Raw genomic sequence first — 26331 nt, forward strand, 5'->3', positions numbered from 1 at the left:
ATTATTTTTTTAAATGTACTAAATATTTTTCATATGGCGAAAAACCTTCAGGTTTTACCTAAAAAGATCTGTTGCACAGTAACAAGTTCAATAAGTTGCTTGATATTTATTTTTAATACATTGTATTATATTTTAAAACTTTAAAAAAGTTCCCCTGAAAAATCAAGTTTTTTGATTTATGACGTTCTTGAAAGGAGTGAGCGTTATGTCAAATAATGTCATAGAGTATGATATAAATCAACGCAACTGTTAGTTCGTTACTTCGCAGTAATTTGACGACAATGTTACCTTATTGTAACGTCGTTTTGGGAAAACCTTCAATCAGTATATAGCCTAGCAGAAAACTCGGGTGTGACTTAAGGGTATACTCTCATATATACAAAGTCAGTAAGCGACAAGCCAAACGTGTTGTCCTCGCACAATTTAGGTTCTATGATATACATACAAATATTGGAATTTTTCAAAAAAAAAAATTTCATCTTTTTTTTTTAACTCCATAACTTTCAATAATTCTTTCCTTTTTAAAAACATATATTTATTTCGAAGAAAAGCTTTTTTTTCAATATAAAAACGGTGTTTTAAGCTAAAAATACAATTCCGTTAAATGTTACCTGGGTTTAAATTTAAAGTATAAAGTTGCAATGAAAAAGTTTTCAAAAGTGGTATTTTCCACTAAACTTTGTAATTCCTTTTACTTTATCCATAATTCGTAGTTCAAGAAACTTGAAATATCCTCCCCTCCTTCATCTGTCTCTAAATATTTTCTTTGTCGTCGTTTTTTAGTGCTCACGATGAACCGTTCTGTTTCTTCCACTAGATCTCAGTTTGCGAAATGTTTTTTCAATATGTTAATAATCCTAAATTCTGTTCGTAAATCGAGACTTTTTTCCGTCGGGATTTTTGTTCGCAACTCGAGATTCCCTAGTAATTTTTACGTTTACTAAGCAAGTGAAAATATTTTTAATCAATCGTTAAAACTTTCGAGTAACATTTAATACTTGTTAAGTTAACGTAATTATCTTAATTATTCGTTTTTCTTTTAAGTTTTAACTAGATAAATATTAGTTCTTTCGTTTGTTAATTTACCATTTGAAAGTTTTCTAAACTAGAGTGTCAACATGCGATTAATATTTAATTAAATTCCCTTGAGTCAACCGTTAGTTTTGACAATATTGTTTCAACGCAGGCAATTCAACCTTTTGACTGCTACGTTCACTACACTTCACGAACTAAAAATGAATATTTGAGGAGGTGAGTCATTAATAAGACCCCGCGAAGTAGATGTTTCCTAGATATCTAGGTAGGAAAATGTACATATTTCCAACTTAGAGCCCCTCCATTGTTCAGCTGTGTTCCAACACGCAACTTGTATCACAGTAATAAATATCGATTTTCTTACAACATTCAAGGTGATGCAGATGGTTTGTGGTCGTTTCTGACAAGCTACATTACAGTTGGTATCATGTTGAATGTGGATAGAAGTTATACGTTGGTCGTTAGAGAAATAATTAGTTACATTATTAATCGATTCGGCATTAACATTGTGGAATGACATTTTGATTATTAAAAAAAAAAAAAAACACACACAAATATAATACCACTTATTTAAAAAGTAAAATTATACAAGTTTATTATTATTATTATTATTTAATTGTTGGTTGAGCTTTCATGTTTGTTCTTCAGAACATTCATTTTATAAAGTTGCACCAATGCATGAAAAATTCAGTATTCACAGTTTTCGCGATCAAACTTTTCGCTTTGAATTTAAGAGCGTAAAGTGTTTATTTGATTTGATAGATGAAGAAGAATATAGAAGTCTGGGTATTTACAGGGCATACTACCATCGAAACCAGCCTATAACGGTACTGTAATAAAAAACCAATAAGTTTGTAATGGATAAAAACGGGTTTTTGCGACATGTGAAGTTTTGTCTTGAAGTTACAGGTTCTCACCCTCTTCTTATTGATTAAAAACAAAAAAAAGATGTAATATTTCTTTAAACTGTAATAAAATAACAAGTTATTTCGTAACTCGACAGTGCGAATGTTATTTCAATCAACATGAATAACATAATAAGTACGTTATTGTACAGTTTAAAACAATATTGATTTAACTCCATGAAAGCGGCTTTTAATTATTCAAATTCTCTTCCTACGGCGAACTTATTTATGTATGTAGGTACTTTAGAATATTCGTTTTATTTGCATGTTAAGAGAATATTTAAGTAAGCGACATATCAAGAACTTTGAGGACGTTTCTAAGGGTCTTCGTTAAAACAACATAGTATTTTTATGTTATAATATATTTATTTTACCATAAACTCATTTCAAAAAAACTCTTTACCGTTTCCTAATTATATTTACGTACTAGTATAAAAACTCGAGTTTAAGATATTCGCGGTAAAAAGAACTTATAAATTGTGTTATATATATACACCCCTGGACAAAAAAATTTACGAGTCCTCAAAAAAACTAAAATTGACACATAATGAATTATTCTTGATATTTAATTAGTTTTTTTTGTATTGTTTAACATATGTGATGACTACTCGTTACTTCAAGGTTAAAATGAAAGATCTTACTCATGAATTGTACTTAGAAATTGCCATTATATACCAGGTATCAGATTATCCGAACCTTAGAGACCCATAACGGTTCATTTATGGTCGAATGTTTGTGATGGAGTAATAAAAGACATGTAATTTATTAATTCATATTTAAGAAGAAGGTTCTAATCGCTTTATTTTAAATTAAGGTATTTAACATTTAAACATATTTATAACATTTAAAAATATTTAATACTTAGTGAATTCACCTTTATTTTTTATAACATGTAAAATTCTATTATTTAACGAAGCGTAAAGCGAATCTTAAATTTCTGATGTTATTTCTTCTTCCTAAACTTGAATCAAGTTTTTTTTAATTCCTCAATGTTTTTTTATTTTTTTTTCCCAACTTTTTTTTTCATAATCGCCCATAAATTTTCTATCGGGTTCAAATCAGGACTATTCCCGGGCCACGTCAACGATTTTAAGCCAATTTTATCCTTGTATTCAATGATCTGTAAGAAAAACAATAAATAATTTATCAAGTGGTCTACAAAGTGCATTAAAAAATAAATATTTGTACTCACAGTGCGGGCTCTATGGCACGGCGCCAAATCGTCCTGAAAAATCGGGTCCGCGGTATACTGCGTAATGTCCTCGATTGTTGGAATAAGATGGTTTTTCAACACTTTTTTGTACTGGATGGCATTCATCGTACCCTGTATAAAATTTAGAGGTCCCAAACCGTACGCTGTCATGCACCCCCAAATCATGACGTAGGGTGAATGTTTAACGGTTCGAGTGACGCACGACGGATGGTTTCTTTCCCCAAGTTTTCGTCGAACTATCTTTCTGCCGTCTGGACCAAAAAGGTTGAATTTTGATTCATCGGAGAAAATAACATTTTGCCAATCCTCCAAGGTCCAATTCTGGTGGTCCTTCGCCCAATCCAGTCTAGCCTTCTGCATTTTGTTCGTCAGTAATGGTTTCTTTGCGGGACTTCGTGCTTGGAAACCATGCTCCAACTGCCGCCTGGACACTGTTTTTACTGAAAATATTGATTAGCTAGTAGACTGCACCTCTGCGTGTATTTTAAGTGCCGTTAAAAATCGATCGCGCATAACAATTTTTTTTATTAAGCGATCATCTCGGGCAGATGTCGCGCGCCCCCATCCGCTTCCTTTTTTCCGTTCTATGGATCCAGTTTCTTGAAATTTTTTAAATAAAAACCTCACTGTACCTTCTGAATACCCAACTCGACGAGATATTTTACAATTGGATATGTTTTGTTGCGACAATGTGATTATTTTGGATTTTATCGCAATCGACATTTGCTTTGCACTTTCCATGATTGTTGTGTTATGTTCCCTAAAACGAGGGTAAAACAAAATTGTTGAGACAAAATAAAATGTAAATATTGTAGAAAGGTGACACAAAGTGTCTTTAATTCATTCAATAAAAGAAAGAGGTATCGATAAAGGATTTCTTAGAAAAAGAGTTCAGTAAAGTCAAGGCGTGCGGTAGCAAGTAAACTCGTAAATTTTTTTGTCCTGGGGTGTATATATATATATATATATATATATATATATATATATATATATATATATATATATATATATATATATATATATATATATATATATATATATATATATATATATATATATATATATATATATATAATAATAATAATAATAAAACCCTTATCCGCACCCCAATGGTGCGTCATATAAACGCAGTGTTATCTTGATCATTTACACATGAAGGAAAGGTGATCAGCCCTCCGCTTCAGGTACCAGTCCAGGGTAATATTGAATAAATATGACAGTGAAAAAATCACGTATATTTATTTTACCCCCCTTGGGAATCGAACCCGGGACCTCCAGAACGGTAGCCGAGCGTCCTGACCATTACACTACGGAGGCGGACAGAGATATATATATATATATATATATATATATATATATATATATATATATATATATATATATATATATATATATATATATATATATATATATATATATATATATATATATATATATATATATATATATATACATATATATATATATATATATATATATATATATATATATATATATATATATATATATATATATATATATATATATATATATATATATATATATATATATATATATATATATATATATATATATATATATATATATATATATATATATATATATATATATATATATATATATATATATATATATATATATAATTATAATATACGTGGCCTGTTCAATTAATACGTAGACTGACGTCATAAAATGAAATGGACTTTGTTTAGAAGTTAAATGTCTGGGTCCCCTTCAAAGTATTGTAGTAACCTCCCCGACGCACACACTTATCTCAACGATGTTTCCACTTTATGAAACAGTCCTGGGTCGAGGATCGAGATTAGATGCGTCGGGTGTGTGGGGAAGAACAGTGATCAAGTGTTTGGCTAAAACTCACGAGTTCTAAAACTAAATAGGCTAGAGCGTTGTCGTTTTATCAGCTTCACAAAAAACCTTTGCAAGGAAGGAGATTTGAGACGATTCTCGAGACTAAGGCGAATGCGACGAAGGAGTTGAAGGATTTCACAATAGAAGCATTCCAGGTCTGTTTACAAATGAAGAAACATTGTCGGTATAAGTGTGTGCGTCGGGGAGTTTACTACAATACTTTGAAGAGGATCCAGACATGTAACTTAAAAATAAATTTTGTTTTATGACATTGTTGAATAAAAATTGTTCGAAAGGTATTGTGTGTATTTTCTTTACGAAGTGATGTTAGCGTGACTTCAATTGATAAAATAGTAAACAAAATGTCTCCACTATTTTTTAGCAAATTCCGCCCCCACAGCAAGCTGAATGGTGTACACGTCATACACATGTAACTATGTATTATATGTATGTCACTCTTGTATAATACAATGCACCCAATGTAGGTCGATTGTACAATGTTTTGCATGTAAATTAGTTCGCAAATACGGGTATGTTACGTTGTATTTGAATCGATATACACGTGGAAAGTGTTCGTATCGCTTACATATTCACTTCAGTAAATAAATATGACCTCATCGAGTAAAAAGATCGCCAAATAACAAAACGTTACACAATCGTTTTTCATTATTTTCAATAGAATAGATTTTCATTCTTATAATTTATTATCAATAGAAATATACAGTGGGTCTATACAAATTCACAAATAGACTTGTAATTCTTGTAGGCCTTCTGTTTTTTAGTAACTTATGTAACTTATTTTAGAATTTCTGTAATTTTATTTTGTTACAAGTGAATCGAAGACTGTTTTTAGATCTTTGAGGTGGGGACTGGGCCTCCACATTTCGTTGTAGCGAGTGTTTTTGCCTAGAATTTTCACTCATGAATTACAAGAAATTATAGTTACTTTGAACATAAAGAGTAAATCCACTCACGAGTAGGAATTGGCTATAAAACTTAAAAATTCGAAGCCTGAGTAGGGTCATGATAACCGGTGTGGCATAATCCGTAGCTAGATTTCAAAGTCACTTGGACGTTAGGTAATTTTTAAAAAATCCACATTTCGTCGTAACGTAACATTCGCGGCGAGCATCCGAACATCGGCTGAAGTACTCGGAACGAGCTCGGCTCGCTGTGCTGACTATACGAATGCTCGCATCGTATCGTGTTACGAAATTATGTTGTGCTGTGCTGACTATACGAATGCTCTCATTACGAAATTAAGACAGAAATACTGGATCACGCCATTGAAGGTGCCCAAAAACGAGACGAAGCTTGCATGAATGCTAGATGTGACTATTTGTCGTAAGTTTTTAATACATTAGCTAAATGAATTGTAATTACATAAAAACATTTTTACAAATCATTAACTTACCATACTATTGTTACATCAAAGCATACATGCAAAATAAAAATAAAGTTTTTTTTAAGTATTTATTTTTGATCATACATTAAATTGCAAATAACAATTACAAAATATGCCATAACTGGGTTTTTCCATGTCGAGGGCATATTTAACAGTACTTATTTATAAAATTATATGAAGAAAAAAATTGGTTATGACATGGCCGAATGATTCGATCTATTTCAGATCTACGCACCTACATTATTCATTTATGATTTAAAATGCACACCAAGTCCTACCAAAATTAATTTTGAATTTGAGCCTGCGATATGCGTTATGTAATGCTTAATGAAATAGACATCAATAATGTTTCTTTTAATACGTTTAAGATAAATATTGTTAATGTCTATTTGACTAGTTGATAAAGAAAATGTCTTTTATTTGATAAAAACATGTAATGTAAGTTTATTTTATAGTTATACTTTTATGTACATGACGGTTTATTTTTATTTTTATTTTTAGATAACTCAAGTGAAAACCTCTAATTGGAATGTTATTTTTTAAATTTTATTATATTATGTTATTTTTGTTAAATATTCTGTTGGTTTTCCAATAAAAAAAATTAATTAAAATAAAATGAATATATCTCGTATATTTAGTATATATTTTTAGTAACTTTATGGATAGTGGTAGCAAGGTTATATAACTTATAGTTGTTTAACGATTATAAGTTGTAATTTGCTAGAGTGTGCTATGCAAATCACATACAACAAGGCGCATGCCATATACGTTGTGAAAAGATAAAAATATTTATGAAATACGAAATATCTATGATGGTTTTAATTATTATTGATTAATTACGTATTATTACGAATATTACGTAACTGACACGTATCAGTAAATTAGAAAAAAAAATCGCCGAGCAATAATATTTATAATATTACAAATACATATCTGAAAGTGGCCAGGTCGGGAGTCCAGGGGAATAATCAGCTCGTATGAATGAGGTAATATAAGAATGTGGAAGAGGCGAAGATTGTTTACAAGGACAGATTGCTGTAGCGTTCTTTTCTCTCTGTCTACCCTAGAAGTGGCGTGATGATTAGTTACTTAGTTAGATAATATTTCTATTATTAAAAAAATGGTATATGCTTGAAAGAGCTTATTTCATGTTTAATGATTTTATTCCTTGATTTTTTTAAATGAATATAAGGTAACTTGAAAATCCATGTAAAATTAGTTATGAAGTATATAAAATTTATAAGTTTATATTTGTTAGGCTAAATAAAATTACAATACTATCGAGGACAAATATTACAAGATTCGTATTCGTATTTGGGTTAAACAAAATTAATAAAACTGTATATTTTTATTGACGGACAAGTATTTAAAATTCCATTACATGTCTATATTTCCCATAAAACTGTCTTGGATCTAGGTCGTTTGTTTTTTATACGTTTTCTAAGCAGAATCTACGTTGAAGCATTGCGTGAGAATATGCAATGAAAATATAACTTTTATGCGTTTTTTAACCTAAAATTTGAGATACTGACAACAACATTCTTTTATTTTTTACGCTACATTTAAAAAGTTTATCTTTAAATATTATCTTCGATGGTTCATCTTTATATGTTTTCATTTTCTAAATGTTTTGCCATTTTCCACCAGAGAATCTTCATAAGATAAAATCTTAAATGTGATAAAAACGGAGCGAACTTTCCAAATTTGACACGCAATGTAATATTTTAAAACAATCTATAGTAAACAACCGCCTACGTGATGTAGTGGTTAGCGTGTTTAGCTACCGTGCTGACGGTCCCGGGTTCGATTCCCAGCGGGTGATGAAAATAAATATTAGTGATTATCACACTCTAATATTTATTTAATATTGACCTGGACTGGTCCTTGAAGCGCAGGAGTGATCACCTTGCCTTCGTGTATGTAACGATCAAGATAACACTGCATCAATACGATGCAGTGCCATATGCACCATTGGGTGCGGATAAGGGTTAGAAGAAAGTAAACGAAGTTACAAATATTAAACTAAAAAACGTCTCTCCATATAAAATTGATTCCTGGACAAACCTGTGAACAAAAACACGTGGACACATTTTTTATTAACATTTTTTGATGCATTTATTTGTATAAAAATATGTATAAAATACATATAAATACAAACAATATAAACATTCATTCAAAAATTCATAAACCTTTTTTTTTTAAATGCAGAGAGACCAAGCCACCTTGTGTGACTTGTCGGTGGAGTTCTTTTTACATATGTACTTTTTTTTTAAATATATTTTTTAACCTAATATACACACAAATTAAGAAAAGAAAAAAATGTATATTTGAAAATTGTTTTTCGATTTTCATAGAATTAACTCTTGATCATTTACCCATTCCTTTATTTTGTCTTTGTTCCATATTTTATTTTGACCTCTAACATCCGTCGGCAACAAATTAAAAATGTTTGGAACGATATATTGCATTGTTCGACTCCCGTTTTTATTGTTAATTCTTGGGACTATCAAACCTTCGTTGTGGGTTAATTGTGTATCATAGACAACCATACACAAGTACTAGAGGATTTTAGACATCTGTCTAATACTTGTGTACTTGCGGCTATAGAAATATTTTAGTATTTAATGATCGATTTTACATAGATTCTCAAATAAATAAATAATAACGGTACTCCAGACCTCGTAATAATTCATTCCTTAGTTATTTTACCGATGTTTACAATAAATTATTCTCATAATGCCTCTATACATTTTTGTATTATTATTATTTCTTTTAACGTTGAATAAGCATTTGTCTGTTTGTTGTGGATACATAAAATGTCAATCACTATTTAGGTATTGAATTGTACAAATAATATGTTAAGTCTGTTCACAGACACATCAGTTTCACAATATATCTTTTTTTAAATATTATATCGCATTGACCAAATGAAGTATTAATGTTTTTTCGATATCTCAACATGGATTTTTGAGAAAGGAATCGGAAAATCTGGATAAATATCCATATAAAAGGTACTGTAAATATTATCGATACATACTGTGTTTATTAATACGATAAATACAGTGATCAGTTTATTCACAATGTAACATTCGCCGTTCTACTCAAAATTAACAGCTACATATGTTACTCAAATATCGAAAAATTGTAAATATAAATTTTTAGGTCTTTAACTTTAAAAATAAGTTTTTTTTTAAATGAAATTTGACCGTTTATTTTTAAAAATGTATAATTCTGTTATTCAAAGTATTGTCCATTGGAAGTTATAACATTTCCCCATCTGTCTTGCAATTTGTGGATGCCATCCCGAAAAAACCGGTCATCTAACGAATTGAGCCAATTTGTTTATGAAGTGAAGGCATATAACTTAAAAACTAACTTTGTTATTCAATCACTTTTATAATTTAATTGAAAAGTTGACCGTATTTCTTAATCTTGAGGATGAAGCTATTGATATGTACATATAATAAATTACTTTTTTGTTCCTTGTCTACTTTTAATTTGTGAAATGTAAAATTACAAGTTAGTTCCCCACACGTTTTTAGTATAAACTTCATATGCTATATACAACATTTTGAGTGTGTCCAAATACTTGTTCACAAAATCTGGATTATCTCCAATTACAGGAGTTATTTTCGTATTATTTTTTGGCATCTCATCAAAGATGAAGATCTTATCTGGTCATCTTATCTGGTCAAATTATAAGCTTAATAATAAAAATGAAAATGGTATTTTCTGGCGTTTCTCATGTGTGTGATTATAATCCAGGATTTGGATCTCGCATACTAATATAAGAGTTTCTGCTTAGTAAAAAGCTTCTTTACATCTCACAAATAGATGTCTCTAGTGAAGTTCTAGTGATTCAAGAACAAGGTTTCTAAATTGGTTCATATATATAGAACTTCCAAGAATTTGAGTAGTGCGGTTGTCAATAATGGGTAGAATTGGTGAATGTTACACGTGTGTAAAGTGATCACTTAAACCAGCCTATGACGGTCGTCAGCCCCGTAAATGCCCAGACTTCCATATTCTTCTTCATCTTTGATGAGATGTCAAAAAATAATATTCATATGCTATGTCTATGGGTAAAAAAAATAAAGTTTTTTTTGTAGATTTATACTCAACCATAACCTGTGTATATATGTAGTTTAATGACTGTTTAGAAGAGATCAATATTCAATATGAATTAGTATTAATGATCACTGAACGCAACAAATATCTATTTATTCTTTCCAATCTTATCTTCACATCTTCAACCTCTCATATTTCTCATTTAACTATGTATAACCTGTTGTTTAATCATCATTCTAAACGGGTAAAGACAGTCATTTCTATAATTTTGTATAAGTAGACTAAATACATTTTCTGTGACATTTTATTAAGCTTCCATTTAACTTTTATGACATACTGTACTCAAAAATAGTTGTATGGTACGTAAAGGCTGTCGTGATGCATTAAAAGTTTCTTGGTAATCAAACTTCTGAAATAGGCCGTTTTGTTTTCAAACTGCATTCGTGTCAGGTATCATAAAGTCCCAATAGCAATAGCTATAGTCCAATAGGACTATAGTATTTTATGAGGGCAGTTAACCATTTCGCTGCCGAAATCACATATCGGGTAGTCGTCCTGTTTTTCTGTTTGTTTTTTTTTTTAATTATTGGTCGTCTTGTTTATTACTGAGCGTCGTGGTTTTCCCTCCAATAATTTAAAATCTGTATTTTACAGCGTAATTTACATACGACGGTCTAGCTGGTCTAGTTTGCTATTTCTATTTACCCCAGAGAGCATAAGGACCGATGTCCGTACTTATAGAAAAAAATATTAACATCAAATAAAAAATACAACAATTTTTCATTTACTCTCTAAGGCACTGGATTTTTACCCTACGGACGATACATACGAGTACATACATCGATCACTCCTTTCAACAACGTCATATTACAAAAAAAACTTGATTTTTCAGGATATCGTTTTTAAAGTATAAAAATATAATAAAATGTATTGAAAATAAATATCAAGCCACGCATTGAACTTGTTCTGTGCAACAGATCTTTTTAGGTAAAACCTGAATGTTTTTTCTCCATTTTAAAAATATTTAGCATATTTAAAAAATAATTAAACAACACCTTTTCTTCAAAATGCAAAAATAACACTTTCTGCCCTATAGCGGGTTAATATTAAGTTAAAAATATGCCTTTGCTTTTGCTGGGATATAGTACATTTTCTGGGCATTCTGAAAACATGCACAACTGGAAATTGATGATTTTTGATATATGACGTTGTTGAAAGGAGTGAGCGACATACAATATACCAATGGTGCACAAGACACTGTATTATATCAAAACTGAATTATTTTGATCGTTAATTACAATATACGGAGGCAAGGTGACCAACGTGCGCCTCAGGTGCCGGTTCAGGGTTGTATTTGAGTGAAAAATACACTTTTACCTTCCCCGGGAATCGAACCCGGGACCTCTAGCATGGCAGCCAAACACACTGATCGCTACACTAAGGAGGCGAAGAAAATACTATCATCAATTATTATTTAACTTTTTTTACAATTTTTCTAATGATTTTTTATCGGGTTGTGGTCCCGTGGTTATTGTCTCGGACTATTGAGTCAGAATTTCTGGGTTCGAACCCAATCTACCACAATTTGATACCTATTTTTAATAATGAGCCGCTTAGGCTCAGAGGTAAAGTATGAAATTGAAATATTTTTGTAAATAATAAAAGCACAAATATTTCTCTTTAAAAAAATAATTATGCGGTACGTTTTTTTTACAGCCGTTAGTTTTTCGTTACGTCAGAATTTTGTCAGAATATTATTGCTTTATAATAGACTAGAGCCAACGGTAATGTCACAGCCATTAGTTTTACGAATTGCCTTGAAAATCTATATTAAATTATTTAGGGAAAATAAATCCATAATATGATATTGGGTTTACATTTTCTTTGCCTTTAGCACGTATGTCGCGAATCGATAATAATTAATGTTGAATTTGTGTCATTGTGGAATAGCTAACATTGTCCCAAGTTGTTTGTTTTCCCAGAGAAATTTGTCAGAACGCTCTCACTACCATAGTGTTTCTGACATATCGCTCACTCCTTTCAAGAACGTCATATTTAAAAAAACTTGATTTTTCAGAAGAACGTTTTAAAACTTTAAAAATATAATACAATGTATTAAAAATAAATACTAAGCCACTTATTGAACATTTTACTGTGCAACAGATCTTTTAAGGTAAAACCTAAAGGTTTTTTCTCCATTGAAAAATATTTAGTAAATTAAAAAAAAAAATTAAACAATACCTTTTCTTTCTGCCCTGTAGCGGGTAAATATTGTGTTAAAAATATGCCTCTTTTGATGGGATATATATAGTGCATTTTCTGGGCATTCCAAAAACACGAACAATTGAAAATTTACGATTTTTGATTTTTGACGTTCTTGAAAGGAGTGAGCGATATAGTTAAAAAAAAATTCTTTCCAAAGTTTTGAGCTATATAATTTAGTAAGGGAAAATCGATATGGGTTTTCCTTTAATAAAATTTTATTTAGATATATACCATAGGTGCCACAGACAAAGCGTCTATTATTTTTATACGAAATGAAGATGTAATCTGAGCATCCCAAGGCTTACGAATTGGCTCAAGTGATTACTTACTAAATATACTAAAAACAATTTATTCAGTATGTGAGGTAGGTAGTTTGATTTATTTTATCAATTGGAGCCCTGGCGTAGTTGGGTAGATGCTCGACTGCGAAACTGGTGTCACGGGCTCGATTCTCGCCAATTGCTAAATAAATTCAATGAATATTAATTTTCAATTAGTCTGGGTGTTGGTGATATATCTACATATATCACAACCTTCACTATCCTTATTATCCTACCTGCAGGCAAACCTGTAAAATAGAAGTTTTTGCGGGTTACTCCTTTAAAAAAATCTCCATAATTTTGTTGAACATACGGAATCAGGTTGCATTCATTTTGGAGTCATAAAATATAATAACTAGAGAATAGGATTCCTTGACATCAGAAAAAAATACATAAAATATAAAATAATATAAAAATAATATTAAAAAAAATGTTAAAATAATATAAAAATATAAAATAATAAAATACAAAAGACATAAAATATAAAAAAAAAACTAGAGAATTGGATTCCTTGACATCAGAAAATCGAAAGCTCTCACAACCGCATTCCCGGTTCTGATACTGAAGCATCTAGGCTTCCCGACAGACCCTCTCTTCCCAAGCACTTATTTATGAACTAAATTGCGAAAATTAAAGAAAATGTGAAAGAAAATTAGAAACAAGATTATAAAACAGGAAACGAGCATCCGGGTAAACTGTTTTTTGTGCAGATTTTTCAATAAAGGGTTTAATTTTTAACAGGATCACTGAATACCACCATATTACAGTGATCGCATAACTATAATATAAATATCAAAATATAGTTACCAGGACGATAGATAATTAAGTTAATTTGACATTTAATATGGAGAATTTCACTGGATTCATATACCTATAAACAAAAGAAGTCTCCATTAGTCGTGTTGAATGTAAAAATCGAATAAAATGCTTTGCGTGTTCGATGCTCTTTGAAGCGATCAATCTTTGAAACGATGCGATGAAATGATAAGAAAGCAATTTTGGTAAAAGTAGATAAGTGTCCTTCTTTCGATTCACCAATATTAAATATGTATCATATGCATTATTGTAAATGAAAATCGTTTTTTTATATTTTATCTATAAGATTATATAGAATAGATTCATCCTGTTTTCAAATATCATCTGATGAGGGATTGGTTATTCCGTAACCAGTTGTCATGAAGTAGAGTGGTATTACACAAAGTGAAAGATAAATGATGAGAAAAGTGTTTTATTACTCTGGGGCGTGCATTCCATATAGGCAGAAAAGCAGTGCCTATCCTAACTTACCCGCTAAAAAATGTACCCAGTACCTACCCTACCTTACTAAGTAGTACCTAGCTTACCTTACTACCTACCTCTACTGCCTAGCCTAGTAAGTAGTACCAGCTTACCTTCGTACTTATCTTTACTACCTACCCTAATTAATTCTCTGTACACGCCACTGATATTACCATACAACAAAGTTCATAATGCTTTAAAAGTACAAAGCAAAATATTCTTGACATTAATACATCAAATATAATATACAGTAAATCCCCCTACAACGTTGACATAGGTACCCCTTTATCTTAGGGAATTTTATGAGGGGTTGATGTTATAAAGTGAAATTTAAAATCTTAACTAGCGGAAATTGCTGAAATGAGTAATTTAAAATTGAAATAAAATTTTAAAACATCAACTCTTTATAACTTCCCCTCCAATAACACGGTACCTATCTCAGCGTTATAGGAGGGTTTGATGTGTAAACATACATATCGCTCACTGCTTTCAACAACGTCATATATCAAAAATCGACAATTTTCAGTTGTGCATGTTTTCGGAATGCCCAGAAAATGTACTATATCCCAGCAAAAGCGGCATATTTTTAACTTAATATTTACCCGCTACACGGCAGAAAGTGTTGTTTTTGCATTTTGAAGAAAAGGTATTGTTCAATTATTTTTTAAATTTACCAAATATTTTTTAAATGGAGAAAAAACCTTTAAGTTTTACCTAAAAAGATCTGTTGCACAGTAAAAAGTTCAAAAAGTGTCTTAATATTTATTTTTAACACATTTTATTATATTCTTAAACTTTAAAAACGTTCTCCTGTGAAATCGTGTTTTTTGATAAATAACGTTGTTGAAAGGAGTGAGCGATATGTATGTACATCATGCACATACATACATACACTCACTCACACACAAACACGCGTTAACGTTTTGTTTTGATGTGTGACGGCCTTGGATATCTTAACCCTGACATGAACATTAAGACGAGGTAATTCATAAGGACACACGTCATTATTGATTGACACTCTTTGTCATTTGATTACTATATGTTCAGGTATGCACACAAAACACTAGATATAATGATCACCTCCGCCAACCCCGGCGAGGCCAGGCGCAATTATTTTTGCCGAAGACAAAAATTAAATCTGTGGGGGAGAGGGAAAAAAATATCTCCATTCCATTCCCTTCAAATGCGCATACCATTGTCTTCTTCGTTGCCTTCCCCACCTAACGACATTTTCATTCTCGCATATTTATCTTATCCTAGTGTTCCTTATTCTGTGTCGTAAACTCAAATATTAATTTAAAAACCATAAATTTATTTCTAAGAAAAACTAATTTTTCAATACAAAAACGGTATTTTAAGCAAAAAATTCAACTACCACGAATGCTACCTGCGTTTAAAGAAAATTAATGTGCTCTTTATCGTATGTTGGGCCTTAAGGCACAATATACAACGAATCGCAACTTAATTTTCTCCAAACCTAGGTAACATTTTACGAAATTGAGTTTTCCTTAAAAACTCAATTTCGTTTACATTTTAAAAACAATAGTTTTTCTTTAAAAAAAATATACGATTTTGAAAAATAAGAGTTATTGAAAGCCAAGAAGTTAAAAAAGAATGATAAAAATATTTTTTCAATATGTACATATTTTTAAAAAGTCGAATTCAAATACATATTTTTCAGAGTCCTTTTAGAGTCCTTCCTTGAGGCCCTACATACGTTTAATAGTAACTTAATTTTCCTTAAATCCAGGTGAAACTTTTACGAATTTTTCTTGACTTAAAACACCGTTTTTGTATTGAAAAAATAAGTTTTTCTTTAAAATAAATATATGGTTTTGAAAAGAAAAGATTTGTTGAAAGGCGAGGAGTTGAAAAAATATTTATATAAATATATTATTTTTTTCTATGTATTTACTAAAAAAAGGACAATTCTAATATACTCATATATATCGCTCACTCCTTTCAACTACGTCATATTTAAAAAAAAAATATTTTTCATGAGATCGTTTTTAAAGTTCAAAAATAAAATGAAATGTATTAAAAATAAATATCAAGCCACTTATTGAACTTTTTACTATGCAACAGATCTTTTTAGGTAAAACCTGAATGTTTTTTCTCTATTTGAAAAATATTTAGTATATTTAAGAAAAAAATAATTACACCTTTTCTTCAAAATGCAAAACAACACTTTCCGCCCTGTAGCGGGTAAATATTAAGTTTAAAATATGCCGCTTTTGCTAGGATATAGTACATTTTCTGGGTATTCTGAAAACATGCACAACTGAAAATTTACGATTTTTGATATAGGTATGACGTTGTTGAAAGGAGTGAGCGATATATTTTTTTTAATCGCGCGCGAATGTACGACCGACCTCTTGCGTAGTCGTCTGCATTCTAGAATTGAATTTTGAGATTTCCCCCTTAAGCAAAGGCACGAGATTTGGGCATATTCAAAGTATCGGGATGGTATTTGTTTCCAGATTCCTCCGCAATGACGAGATGATCTAAGGCTCGCGATGAACAGGTACATCACGCTGAACCAGCTCGGCGATGGGACGTACGGCAGCGTGGTGCTCGGACAGAGGCGGGACACCGGCGAGAAGGTGGCCATCAAGAGGATGAAGAGGAAGTACTACTCCTGGGACGAGGCCATGAGTCTCCGGGAGGTCAAGGTGAGAGACGAAAACTCGCTTTACTACATCAAGTGTTGTGTACACAACAGTACGGCAGCGAACTGTGGTGTAAGGTCACACAACGAAGCTTAATGAACATGAAAATATGCTATAATAAAGGCTACAGAGCTTTAATGAAGTTACCCCGACACTGCAGCGCGAGTGGTATATTTGCCACAGCACGCCTACCACACTGGGATGGCCTGTTAAGGCACCGAGTGGCAGGCTTCCGGGAGAGGCTGATGAAGAGCTCCAACATCATCATAAAGCGGCTTGTGGAGCACAGATGGGGGCTGGACATGTGGCGGCACTGGAGCACAGTGCTGCGTTTGCCAGCGAGCTAATGTTTATCTACATCTCTCCAAATTTTTTTTTCTTCCACCGTTTCCTTTCATTACTTTTATTCTTATTTGTTTATTTTTTTAAATTTCATTGCATAAAAAAAAATTGCAAAACATATATGGCTGACTAAGTATTGCACCCACCACTTAGTGAAGCTGGAATAAAGAGATATTATTATTATTATTCTTTCTACGAGGCATCCGTACCACAATAAACAAATTTTTTTTTTGACATCTCAACAAAGATGAAGAAGACTATGGAAGTCTGGGCGTTTACGGGGCTTACGGCCGTCATAGGCTGGTTAAAGTGATAAATTTATACACATGTAACATTTACCAATTCTACCCGTGATTGACAACCACACTGCTCAAATTCTCGGAAGTTAAATTGATCATACATAAGTATATCCGTAATACGTATAATAAATGTATATATGAAATGAATATGTATATTGAATGAATCTATGTATTATGAAAATAAATAAATAAATAAATAAATATATTGAAGCGGAGGGCTGATCACCTTTCCTTCATGTGTTAACGATCAATATAATACTGCGTTTATATGATGCAGTGCCCTCTGCCCCGTTGGTTGCGGATAAGGGTTTTGAAGTGAAGTTTGTTAGTTTGGATTTTTTTCTGTCATTTGTCGAAATTATTCGTAAATGTATTAGATATTACCATAGATAATTGAACGTGAAATGTATTTTTAATGTAAAAGTATAGAAATACAATAGAAAATAAATACGATAGATTGACCCATACGATTATTATTTTGATTGAATTATTATATAGGTACATTAAGATAAATACAGGTTAACCTTCAAAGGTTAATTGAACTATCAACGAAGAATATTTAATTTTCATAAACTTTTATCAGAATTTATTCTGAGAAATGTTTTAACTTCCATCAAATATTTTCGAAATAATTTTCATTTCTCACAATTTTTAATTGTCCGTGATATCCAAGATATAAATTACTGAAATAAATATTAAATGATTATTTTAAATGAGAAATAAAAAAAAAACAAAGAAAAAAGATCATATTACAAAATCACGTACTTAATTAAGAATAATAATTAAATATTCAATTTAAGTCCTTCCCCAAGCACAACACGGCTGTCCAAATTCAAAACACAGGGACATTTTTTTGTAGTACGTTTTTTTTGCATTTTGGACTAAGTAGATTCTACTTAGTCCAAAAATGCAAAAAAAAAAAATACTACAAAAAAATGTCCCTTACTGTGTTTTAAGTTTGGACAGCCGAACAGCTTAGTTATTTGGAGTCCCGGCGTAACTTTAATTTGATATTTTATAAGTAGAAATGTCTAGTTGAAAAATAAAAAAAGTAAAAAAAATGTAGCAATACTTAAAAAATAATAATAAAATTGTGTCCGTCTGTATATAATATGAATTTTTAATAAATGTTTTACTTAGTAAATACCACTATTTCTTAAAATCTACTGTGACACGTCGGCTGTCCAAACTTAAAACACAGTAAGGGACATTTTTTTGTAGTACGTTTTTTTGCATTTTTGGACTAAGTAGAATCTACTTAGTCCAAAAATGCAAAAAAAGTACTACAAAAAAATCCCTTACTGTGTTTTGAGTTTGGACAGCCGACGTGTTTCGATGCATTCCGCATCATTTTCAAATACGGTGTTTGAAAATTTTGCGGAATGCATCGAAACACGTGTCACAGTAGATTTTAAGAAATAGTGGTATTTACTAAGTAAAACATTAACTATTAATAGATTTCACCACAAAGTGACTGCCGAATCATTTGATGAAAATATAAATTTCGTTGGCTAAATCGCTTACTTTATATGATATTTTAGTATTTCGCATGTAATGCAATGTTTTCTTTTTTTCTTTCAGTCCCTAAAGAAGTTGAGTCACGCGAATGTCATAAAATTAAAAGAGGTTATCAGAGAGAACGATGTACTTTATTTCGTTTTCGAGTATATGAAAGAAAACCTATATCAATTGATAAAAGACAGAGAGAGACACTTTCCCGAACCCGTCATTAGAAATATGATATACCAGGTAAATACTTCTTCTTATTAGTATTGTAGGTCTTGCGGCCTGTTTTTAAGAGGATTTAGCCTCCTGCGATGTCGATTCCCAGCTATCGACCCATCTCTTTGATGGTCTGCCCGGAAGTCGTCTACCATGGGGTTGGCCGTACAGTGCGATGTGGGGGAGTCTGGATGGTTCCTTTCTCCTCACATGCGCATACCATTGTCTCCTTCGTTGCCTTCTCTACCTAACGACATCTTCAATCTCGCATATTTCCCTGATCCTGGCATTTATTTTATCTCGAAGACTCTTGCCTGATTTGCTTCTTAGAGTTTTCATTTCTGACACTCTAAGCGCGTTTTTTCAGGTGAATAACACATTTATTAAAAAATGTCAGTAATTTAACCACTCACCGAGATTTTTAAGTCCACCTTCCTAACTGCACTAGACCTCAGTTCTTAATGCACGTTTGTGCTGCAACCCCTAGTGCATGTTGGTCTTCGGGTCGACCAAAATCGCACGTCTTAAACATTTTGTGTAGTTTCAAGTGTGCTATGGTGGTGAAGGGTAGTATTGTTTGCATGCTGTGGTAGTGATTGTCCTGACGAAGAGACGGGTATGAAAATTGTAAAATGTTTATATTCTTAATTTTTCTCTCTTTTTTGTGTGTATATTAGGTTAAAATGGTTAAAAACCATAAAAAAATGTATTAAAAAAAAACTCCACCGACAAGACACACAAGGTGGCTTGGTGGGTCTCTGCAATTTTTTTTTTTTAAATATGTGATTTAAATAAATGTATACAATTTATGATAATATTTTTTTAAAAATAAAAACAACAAAAAAAACATAATAACAGCTATTTATTATTATTCTATTTTAGGTATTACAAGGTTTGGCATTTATGCACCGAAATGGATTCTTTCATCGGGATATGAAACCAGAAAATCTTCTTTGTATGGGTCCAGAGTTGGTTAAAATTGCAGACTTTGGATTAGCAAGAGAAGTTCGGTCCAGACCCCCATATACAGATTACGTTTCTACTAGATGGTAAAATAATATTCCATGTATCAAATCAAACATAGACTCGAGTTCCCTTGACCAGAATACAAAGGGGTCAATATTTTATTTATTCAAACAGATATTTGTGTTCTTATCGTATTTCAAATCAATACTATTTTTAGGTAAACCTAAGTAGCTTGTGTTAGAACAGAGCTGTCTAAACCAGATACAATCTCGGGCTAATCCAAAAAACTAAAAAGATTGAAGGTCTGCAGAAACCAAAAGAATAAAATACAGGGATAAAATTGTTGTAACATGAATAATTAATTAGAGTAAATATTTCCTTAATTTATTTGGGATGTCATAAAAATAAAACCATGTTCTGCGAAAAAAAGGAATAGTTTCTAGGTTACATGCCCACTGTCCCATAACTTGATTTCTATTTTCACGTTATACAGTGCTGTCTAAAGCAAATTTACTTATATTTGTGCATTCCGCAACGTTTTTTGATTGACCGAAAATACAAAAAATTTCCTTTTACATTTTATTTTTGCAGTAAATGATTTTATATTTATACCATCTAAAAAATCAATGAAATATTTATTCCACTAAATTATTCATGCTATAACAATGATATCCCTGTATTTTATTTTTTCTTTAAAAAGTTAAAGTATTTGTTTTTGCAGACCTCCAATCTTTTTAGTTATTTGGTAAGGCTCGGGATCGTATCTGGTTTAGGCAGCCATAGTCTAACACAAGCCATTTAGGTTTACCTAAAAAAAGTATTGATTTTAAATGCGATAAGAACACAAATATATCTTTGAATAAATCAAATTATTGAACCCTATAATAATAAACAACAAAAAAATCAATGCTTGCAAAAACTGTCCATGGGCTATTTGAATCTTGCTGCCTTACAATTTAATTCTGTCTATTCATTTAATATTACCCTGGACTGGTCCCTTAAGCGCAGGAGCGATCACCTTGCCTTCATGTAAATAATGATCAAGATAACACTGCGTCAATACGATGCAGTGCCCTATGCACAATTGGGTGCGGATAAGGGTTAGAAGAAGAATATATCTGTTAGAGAAATCATGAAGAATCTTTCTTCAAATTTATTATATCAAATTAATTTGAGTAATGGGCCGTTTATTTTTTCACAGGTATCGAGCGCCCGAAGTTCTGCTTCATTCAACAGCGTATAATAGTCCTATAGACATGTGGGCTGTGGGATGTATCATGGCAGAGCTGTATACCTTCAGGCCGTTGTTCCCCGGGAATAGCGAAATTGATGAAATATTCAAAATTTGCTCTGTACTCGGAACGCCAGACAGAGTAAGCACTTTCTTGTGTGCAGCATTCTTTGTGTTTGTATCTGGTGTTTAGAAGAAAAAAATACAGGGGTTGCCAACTGATAATTTAGTATTATTAGTAATTAATAATTCATGAATACTTTTTAAAGCAAAATCTTTTCAAATTTCAATTATTGATGATTTCAATTATGATTTATTGCAAAAACTCAATTTTGGGACCTTGAAAATGGCGGAAATTACGAATAATCAGACTCTTTCACTATGATTATCAATTGTAAAAAAGTCTAATAAAAAATAAAATAATTGCAACGGTGATTTTACAGATCAGTAAAGAATTTTAATTAGAACTGTTTAAGTCATTAAAAAATACAAGCCCTGATCTACACCAACCATATCCCATTAAACATGTTACACTCCTTTATCCATAAATCTGGAGCGCAAGACTGATCACCTCATTGATTTGAAATGGTGTCTTTTCCGCCACTTGGGTGTGGGATACGGGTCAGAAAATAGAATAGGGAATTAGGAAATACAAATGGATTATAATCAGAATAGGGAAGTAGAACAATTAAATTAAAAATTACCAGGATGAGTGAATAATACCTTATTTGTGATGGTGAATTTTTCATGAAATCATCTTAATTTTAGAATGACTGGCCAGAAGGTTATCAACTCGCTAATGCTATGAACTTTAAATTCCCCATGTTCACCAAAGTTCCACTAGAGAAAATTGTTACTGGAGCTGGTTCAGAAGGCATGAAACTATTAGAAGACATGCTCATGTGGAATCCGGGTAAAAGACCAACAGCGCAACAAGCTTTAAGGTATACAAATCATTACGTGACTTGTTTAGTCTGATAAATAAAATAAAGCAACTACTTCATCAAGATGAAGATCAAGATGTTGTGGTCAACATTGGGCTTAGTGGCACATATCTATACTTGTTCAGGGCACAACCTGTTTTACTCTTTATTTGGTCTATCCACTATATGGGGGAATGACTGGCAATAATCTGACTTGATGTGTTCATCTCCTTAGCACATCACACATTCATAGAGGTTCTAGAATTCATAATAGATGACAGTAATTCCTTAAAAGGAAGTTCCTACAGTTACAGGCATTTGCGTTATGACCAGTCCAAGATACACCACATTGTTTTTCAGCACCACATTTTCAGTGCTTCTTTTAAAAACAATACAACATTTAACATGAAAATCATCAAAACATTTTATTTTACTTGGAAATTATTTGTCAACAGGTATCCATACTTTCAACTAGGCGCTAAACTAGGAAATTCAACTGCATCGCTTCACCCAATGCACAGAACGATAAAAGCTTCTGTTCATAACAGCAAAGATAATATAAATAATGGCATCATTGGAAATAAGATAATAATAAGCAATAAACTGGTTAACATTACAAATTTAAATACAGACAAGATGAATGCTAGCAACATCGATTTAATGGGAGCAGTTGCGGCCGAAAATACTACTCTGGTTAAACAGGCCGGTGATTATTTGGCAAATGGGTCAGTCAATAGTGGACTTAACCCTAATAAAGCATTAACTTATCAAAATCAAAACTCATCAACGAAAGTACAAGCTATCCAAGTTGTGCCACCTACTGTTATATCTAATTATATGCCCACTCAAAGAACTCGGTAAGATCTCTTTTTATAAATGTACTTATCATAAATGATTTGATTATGGTCTTAAAATAATAAATTAATAAAGATTAAATTGAGTTTGTAAACATTATGATTATTTTTTAAGAAACCCTGTTCATCTACACGGAGCTGTAAATAATAGCTATGCAATGCCCGCGCCGAATAGAAGGCAATCAAGAGTTAACGTAGCCACAGAAAAGAATTCAGATGATGAGTTTGCTGATATATTAGGGTTAGAATAATTCAAAAGCAATGTTTATTATTTAAATATTGAATAAGACAAGATTAAATAATAATACTTTACTTTCAGTGGCAAAATAAGTAATGACAATCACCCAAAACAAAAGGATTGGCTCGGTGGTGCAGGTTTCGATATTGACGATATTTTGAAACCACTAAAAAGCAATGCTAGACAGCAGTACTTAAGTAATTCTAGATATGCAGCCGGCCAACCCTCCGCCCAAAATAGGTAAAAATTAAATAGACAATTTATTTTAATCGTTGGTAAAATCAATTATTAGGGACCTGAAATTTTCCATGACTCAATAACTCAAATTTTCATTGATTCAAAATTAAAAAAGTTTTTTTTTTCAATTTCAGAATGAATATGAATAATTTTACACAGAAATGGATATCATTTTATATTGCAAGAAATTCAAACAAGTTCCAATAACGATACAATAAAATATTCAATTTAATTGATATATCAAACATTTTTGAAACATTGAATCAATTAATGGTTGATTGGTGGAGTTACTATCTCCATAAATCACGTTTGAAAATTTCGAAGAAAAAACTTCAAGCAAGCAAAATATTGCTGTGATAATGCAATTTGTAGCTTACATTATATGATTTATTGTATAATTTTAATTTGTATTCATGTCAACATAAATTGGTTTATTCTAGTACGCTCGTTTGATTTTTACCATTTTTCATAGAGGACTTAGTACTGAATTCTTTAAAAAAATATATATTACATTTCAGGTCTCTACCAAGATTCTTTTCCCCATTATTTTTATCTTATTATATGTGATTTTTCACATTATGGAAACATATTAAATATAATTGTTTTTATTTCTACAAACAGATATTTTGGAGATACGCCAAGCAAAAGACACCGAAATGTATCAGAGATGGCAGCAGTCAACAATTTACTGAAGAATTCAAACAACGTAGCTACCGTTTACCCTAGAAAGAACTCTAATGTTGGCGATTGGAGCCTATGGCCTTCGAAAAATGTATGACCATCTAAATGTTACTTGAAAAAATGAATTATTGATTGTTGTGAACCTGTTATGTTTAACATACTTTTTTATTTTAAAAAATTTATTATTGTAGGAAAATGAAAAATCAGTTGCTGAACAGTACCTTAGTACATCAAGATATTATGCTGGACAAAAATTAGACACTTCTCTATTTGGCCAAATTCGAAAAGACACAGGTAGAATGAATTAATTCTATGAAATATTATTAAAATTATTTGACATAAATATGAATGGATTTTCATTTCAATGAATTAAAATGATAAGTAAGATTATTTCAATATAATAATAAAATTAGTTCCCGTTGCGGCCGCCCAAGTCTTCAACATGTGGGGCTGTCAATTTTGGACTAAATAATTCGAGTACACACTGCGCACTCCGTGTCCTCGTCACTTCTGTTGTGCCAGTAGCCGCGCGCAGAGACCTCGTGAAAACTGTTCACGGAGCTTCCCATCCATCTCTGTCTCCAGCCCGCGACTCCCAGTCACCATCAATCCCCGCCAACCTCAATGTGGCGTTCGGTTGATCCTTGTACCTCCTGTACTCATCTCAATATAGCTCTCAGTTTAATCATTGAGACGATCTCTTAATTTATGATTTAAATAACATTCCACTAGTCCAAACAATTTCTTTGTTAACAATGAGGGTAGATAAAAGGGGTAATATGATGGCATAAAAAGTAAATAAAAATAATATTTAAAATTTCAGGATTCATCATCGGAGACGAAGAACAATCCTTAAAAAATGCATCATTTCTCACTCGCACTGATTGGGCATCCAAATATTTAAAATGATTACTTCGAATTGAAAATTATATGAATATTTTTTATCGTAATATGTACATACTTATATATTTACTTTATCATTTCATAAAGAGACCATGCATATAAACAATAGCATTTTTGTAATTACAGTTTTTAAATACTAGCTATAAAAATGTTTATTTGAGAATAAAATGAATTATAAAATAATTAAATATTAGTGTGTTTTAAATGCAATCATTTTAATCAAGGACATGGAAAGGAATTAAGTTAATCATGCGATTATACATGTAACATGACAGGTGAATAGTCCTCTTTAAAAAAATGTTTCACCTAGTAGATGTTGTAATAATAAATACTTCTTGGATAATATAAATTCCAGCAGTATGTAATTGTTTTACCAACACGAAATATATTTTGATACACATTTTTTTGTTTCAATTTCATCCTTATTTGTTTCTCCCTCCAATATTTTGAGCTCATTCAAGAAAACCAATTTTAATAATCTTGGTAAGTTTATACCATATTCCATGGCATGTTCTAATTATAAATAGCAAAGTGCAGATTGGTAGGGATTATTTAATAAGAATAATCATTCTTTTGTTTTCCTTCGTAGTGTAGTAGTAAAATCTAGGTTTCGATTCCTAAGAGGTTCAATACATATTTCTGTTTTTTTTCATTACTTAAAGCACAAGCCTGATTATCTAGCCTTCATGTAAATAACAGTTAAACTTAAATTGTTGATTCGATGCAGTGCCCTAAGAACCATTAGGCACATATAAGGTTAAGAAAAAGAAAGACTCCCAAAATCACATTGTTAGTTTTTGCTAACTTTTAAGTTTTTGGGGCATTATTCTTCAGAAGGGGAGATGAATATTTAAAAAAGGTTATAATAAATATAATATAGAAATGAATTTGAAAAATATCGAAAGATT

At 31.3% G+C, this 26331-nt stretch overlaps 1 protein-coding gene across 2 annotated transcripts in view; it reads left to right on the plus strand.

Annotated features, from left to right (window-relative positions):
- The window catches only part of LOC148304939 (serine/threonine-protein kinase dyf-5-like), a 31740-nt gene extending 5917 nt beyond the window's left edge, over positions 1 to 25823 (plus strand). The window contains exons 2-12 of one of the 2 annotated variants that reach the window (XM_088267501.1): positions 16839 to 17030; positions 19250 to 19417; positions 20273 to 20439; positions 21558 to 21729; positions 22356 to 22531; positions 22966 to 23367; positions 23480 to 23605; positions 23684 to 23842; positions 24461 to 24611; positions 24712 to 24814; positions 25344 to 25823. In XM_088267501.1, coding sequence (XP_088123627.1) covers positions 16875 to 17030; positions 19250 to 19417; positions 20273 to 20439; positions 21558 to 21729; positions 22356 to 22531; positions 22966 to 23367; positions 23480 to 23605; positions 23684 to 23842; positions 24461 to 24611; positions 24712 to 24814; positions 25344 to 25429 — 1866 coding nt within the window. In that variant the 5' untranslated portion in view covers positions 16839 to 16874 and the 3' untranslated portion in view covers positions 25430 to 25823. Of the gene's footprint in view, positions 1 to 16838; positions 17031 to 19249; positions 19418 to 20272; positions 20440 to 21557; positions 21730 to 22355; positions 22532 to 22965; positions 23368 to 23479; positions 23606 to 23683; positions 23843 to 23973; positions 24277 to 24460; positions 24612 to 24711; positions 24815 to 25343 lie in introns of those variants that run through there. The other variant, XM_088267502.1, reaches the window with a different exon arrangement.
- Positions 25824 to 26331: the final 508 nt, after the last annotated feature.

The sequence above is a fragment of the Brachycentrus maculatus genome, unplaced genomic scaffold (genome assembly GCF_059751285.1).
Source record: "Brachycentrus maculatus isolate JH-2025_06_01 unplaced genomic scaffold, ASM5975128v1 h1tg000297l, whole genome shotgun sequence".
Classification (NCBI taxonomy): domain Eukaryota; kingdom Metazoa; phylum Arthropoda; class Insecta; order Trichoptera; family Brachycentridae; genus Brachycentrus; species Brachycentrus maculatus.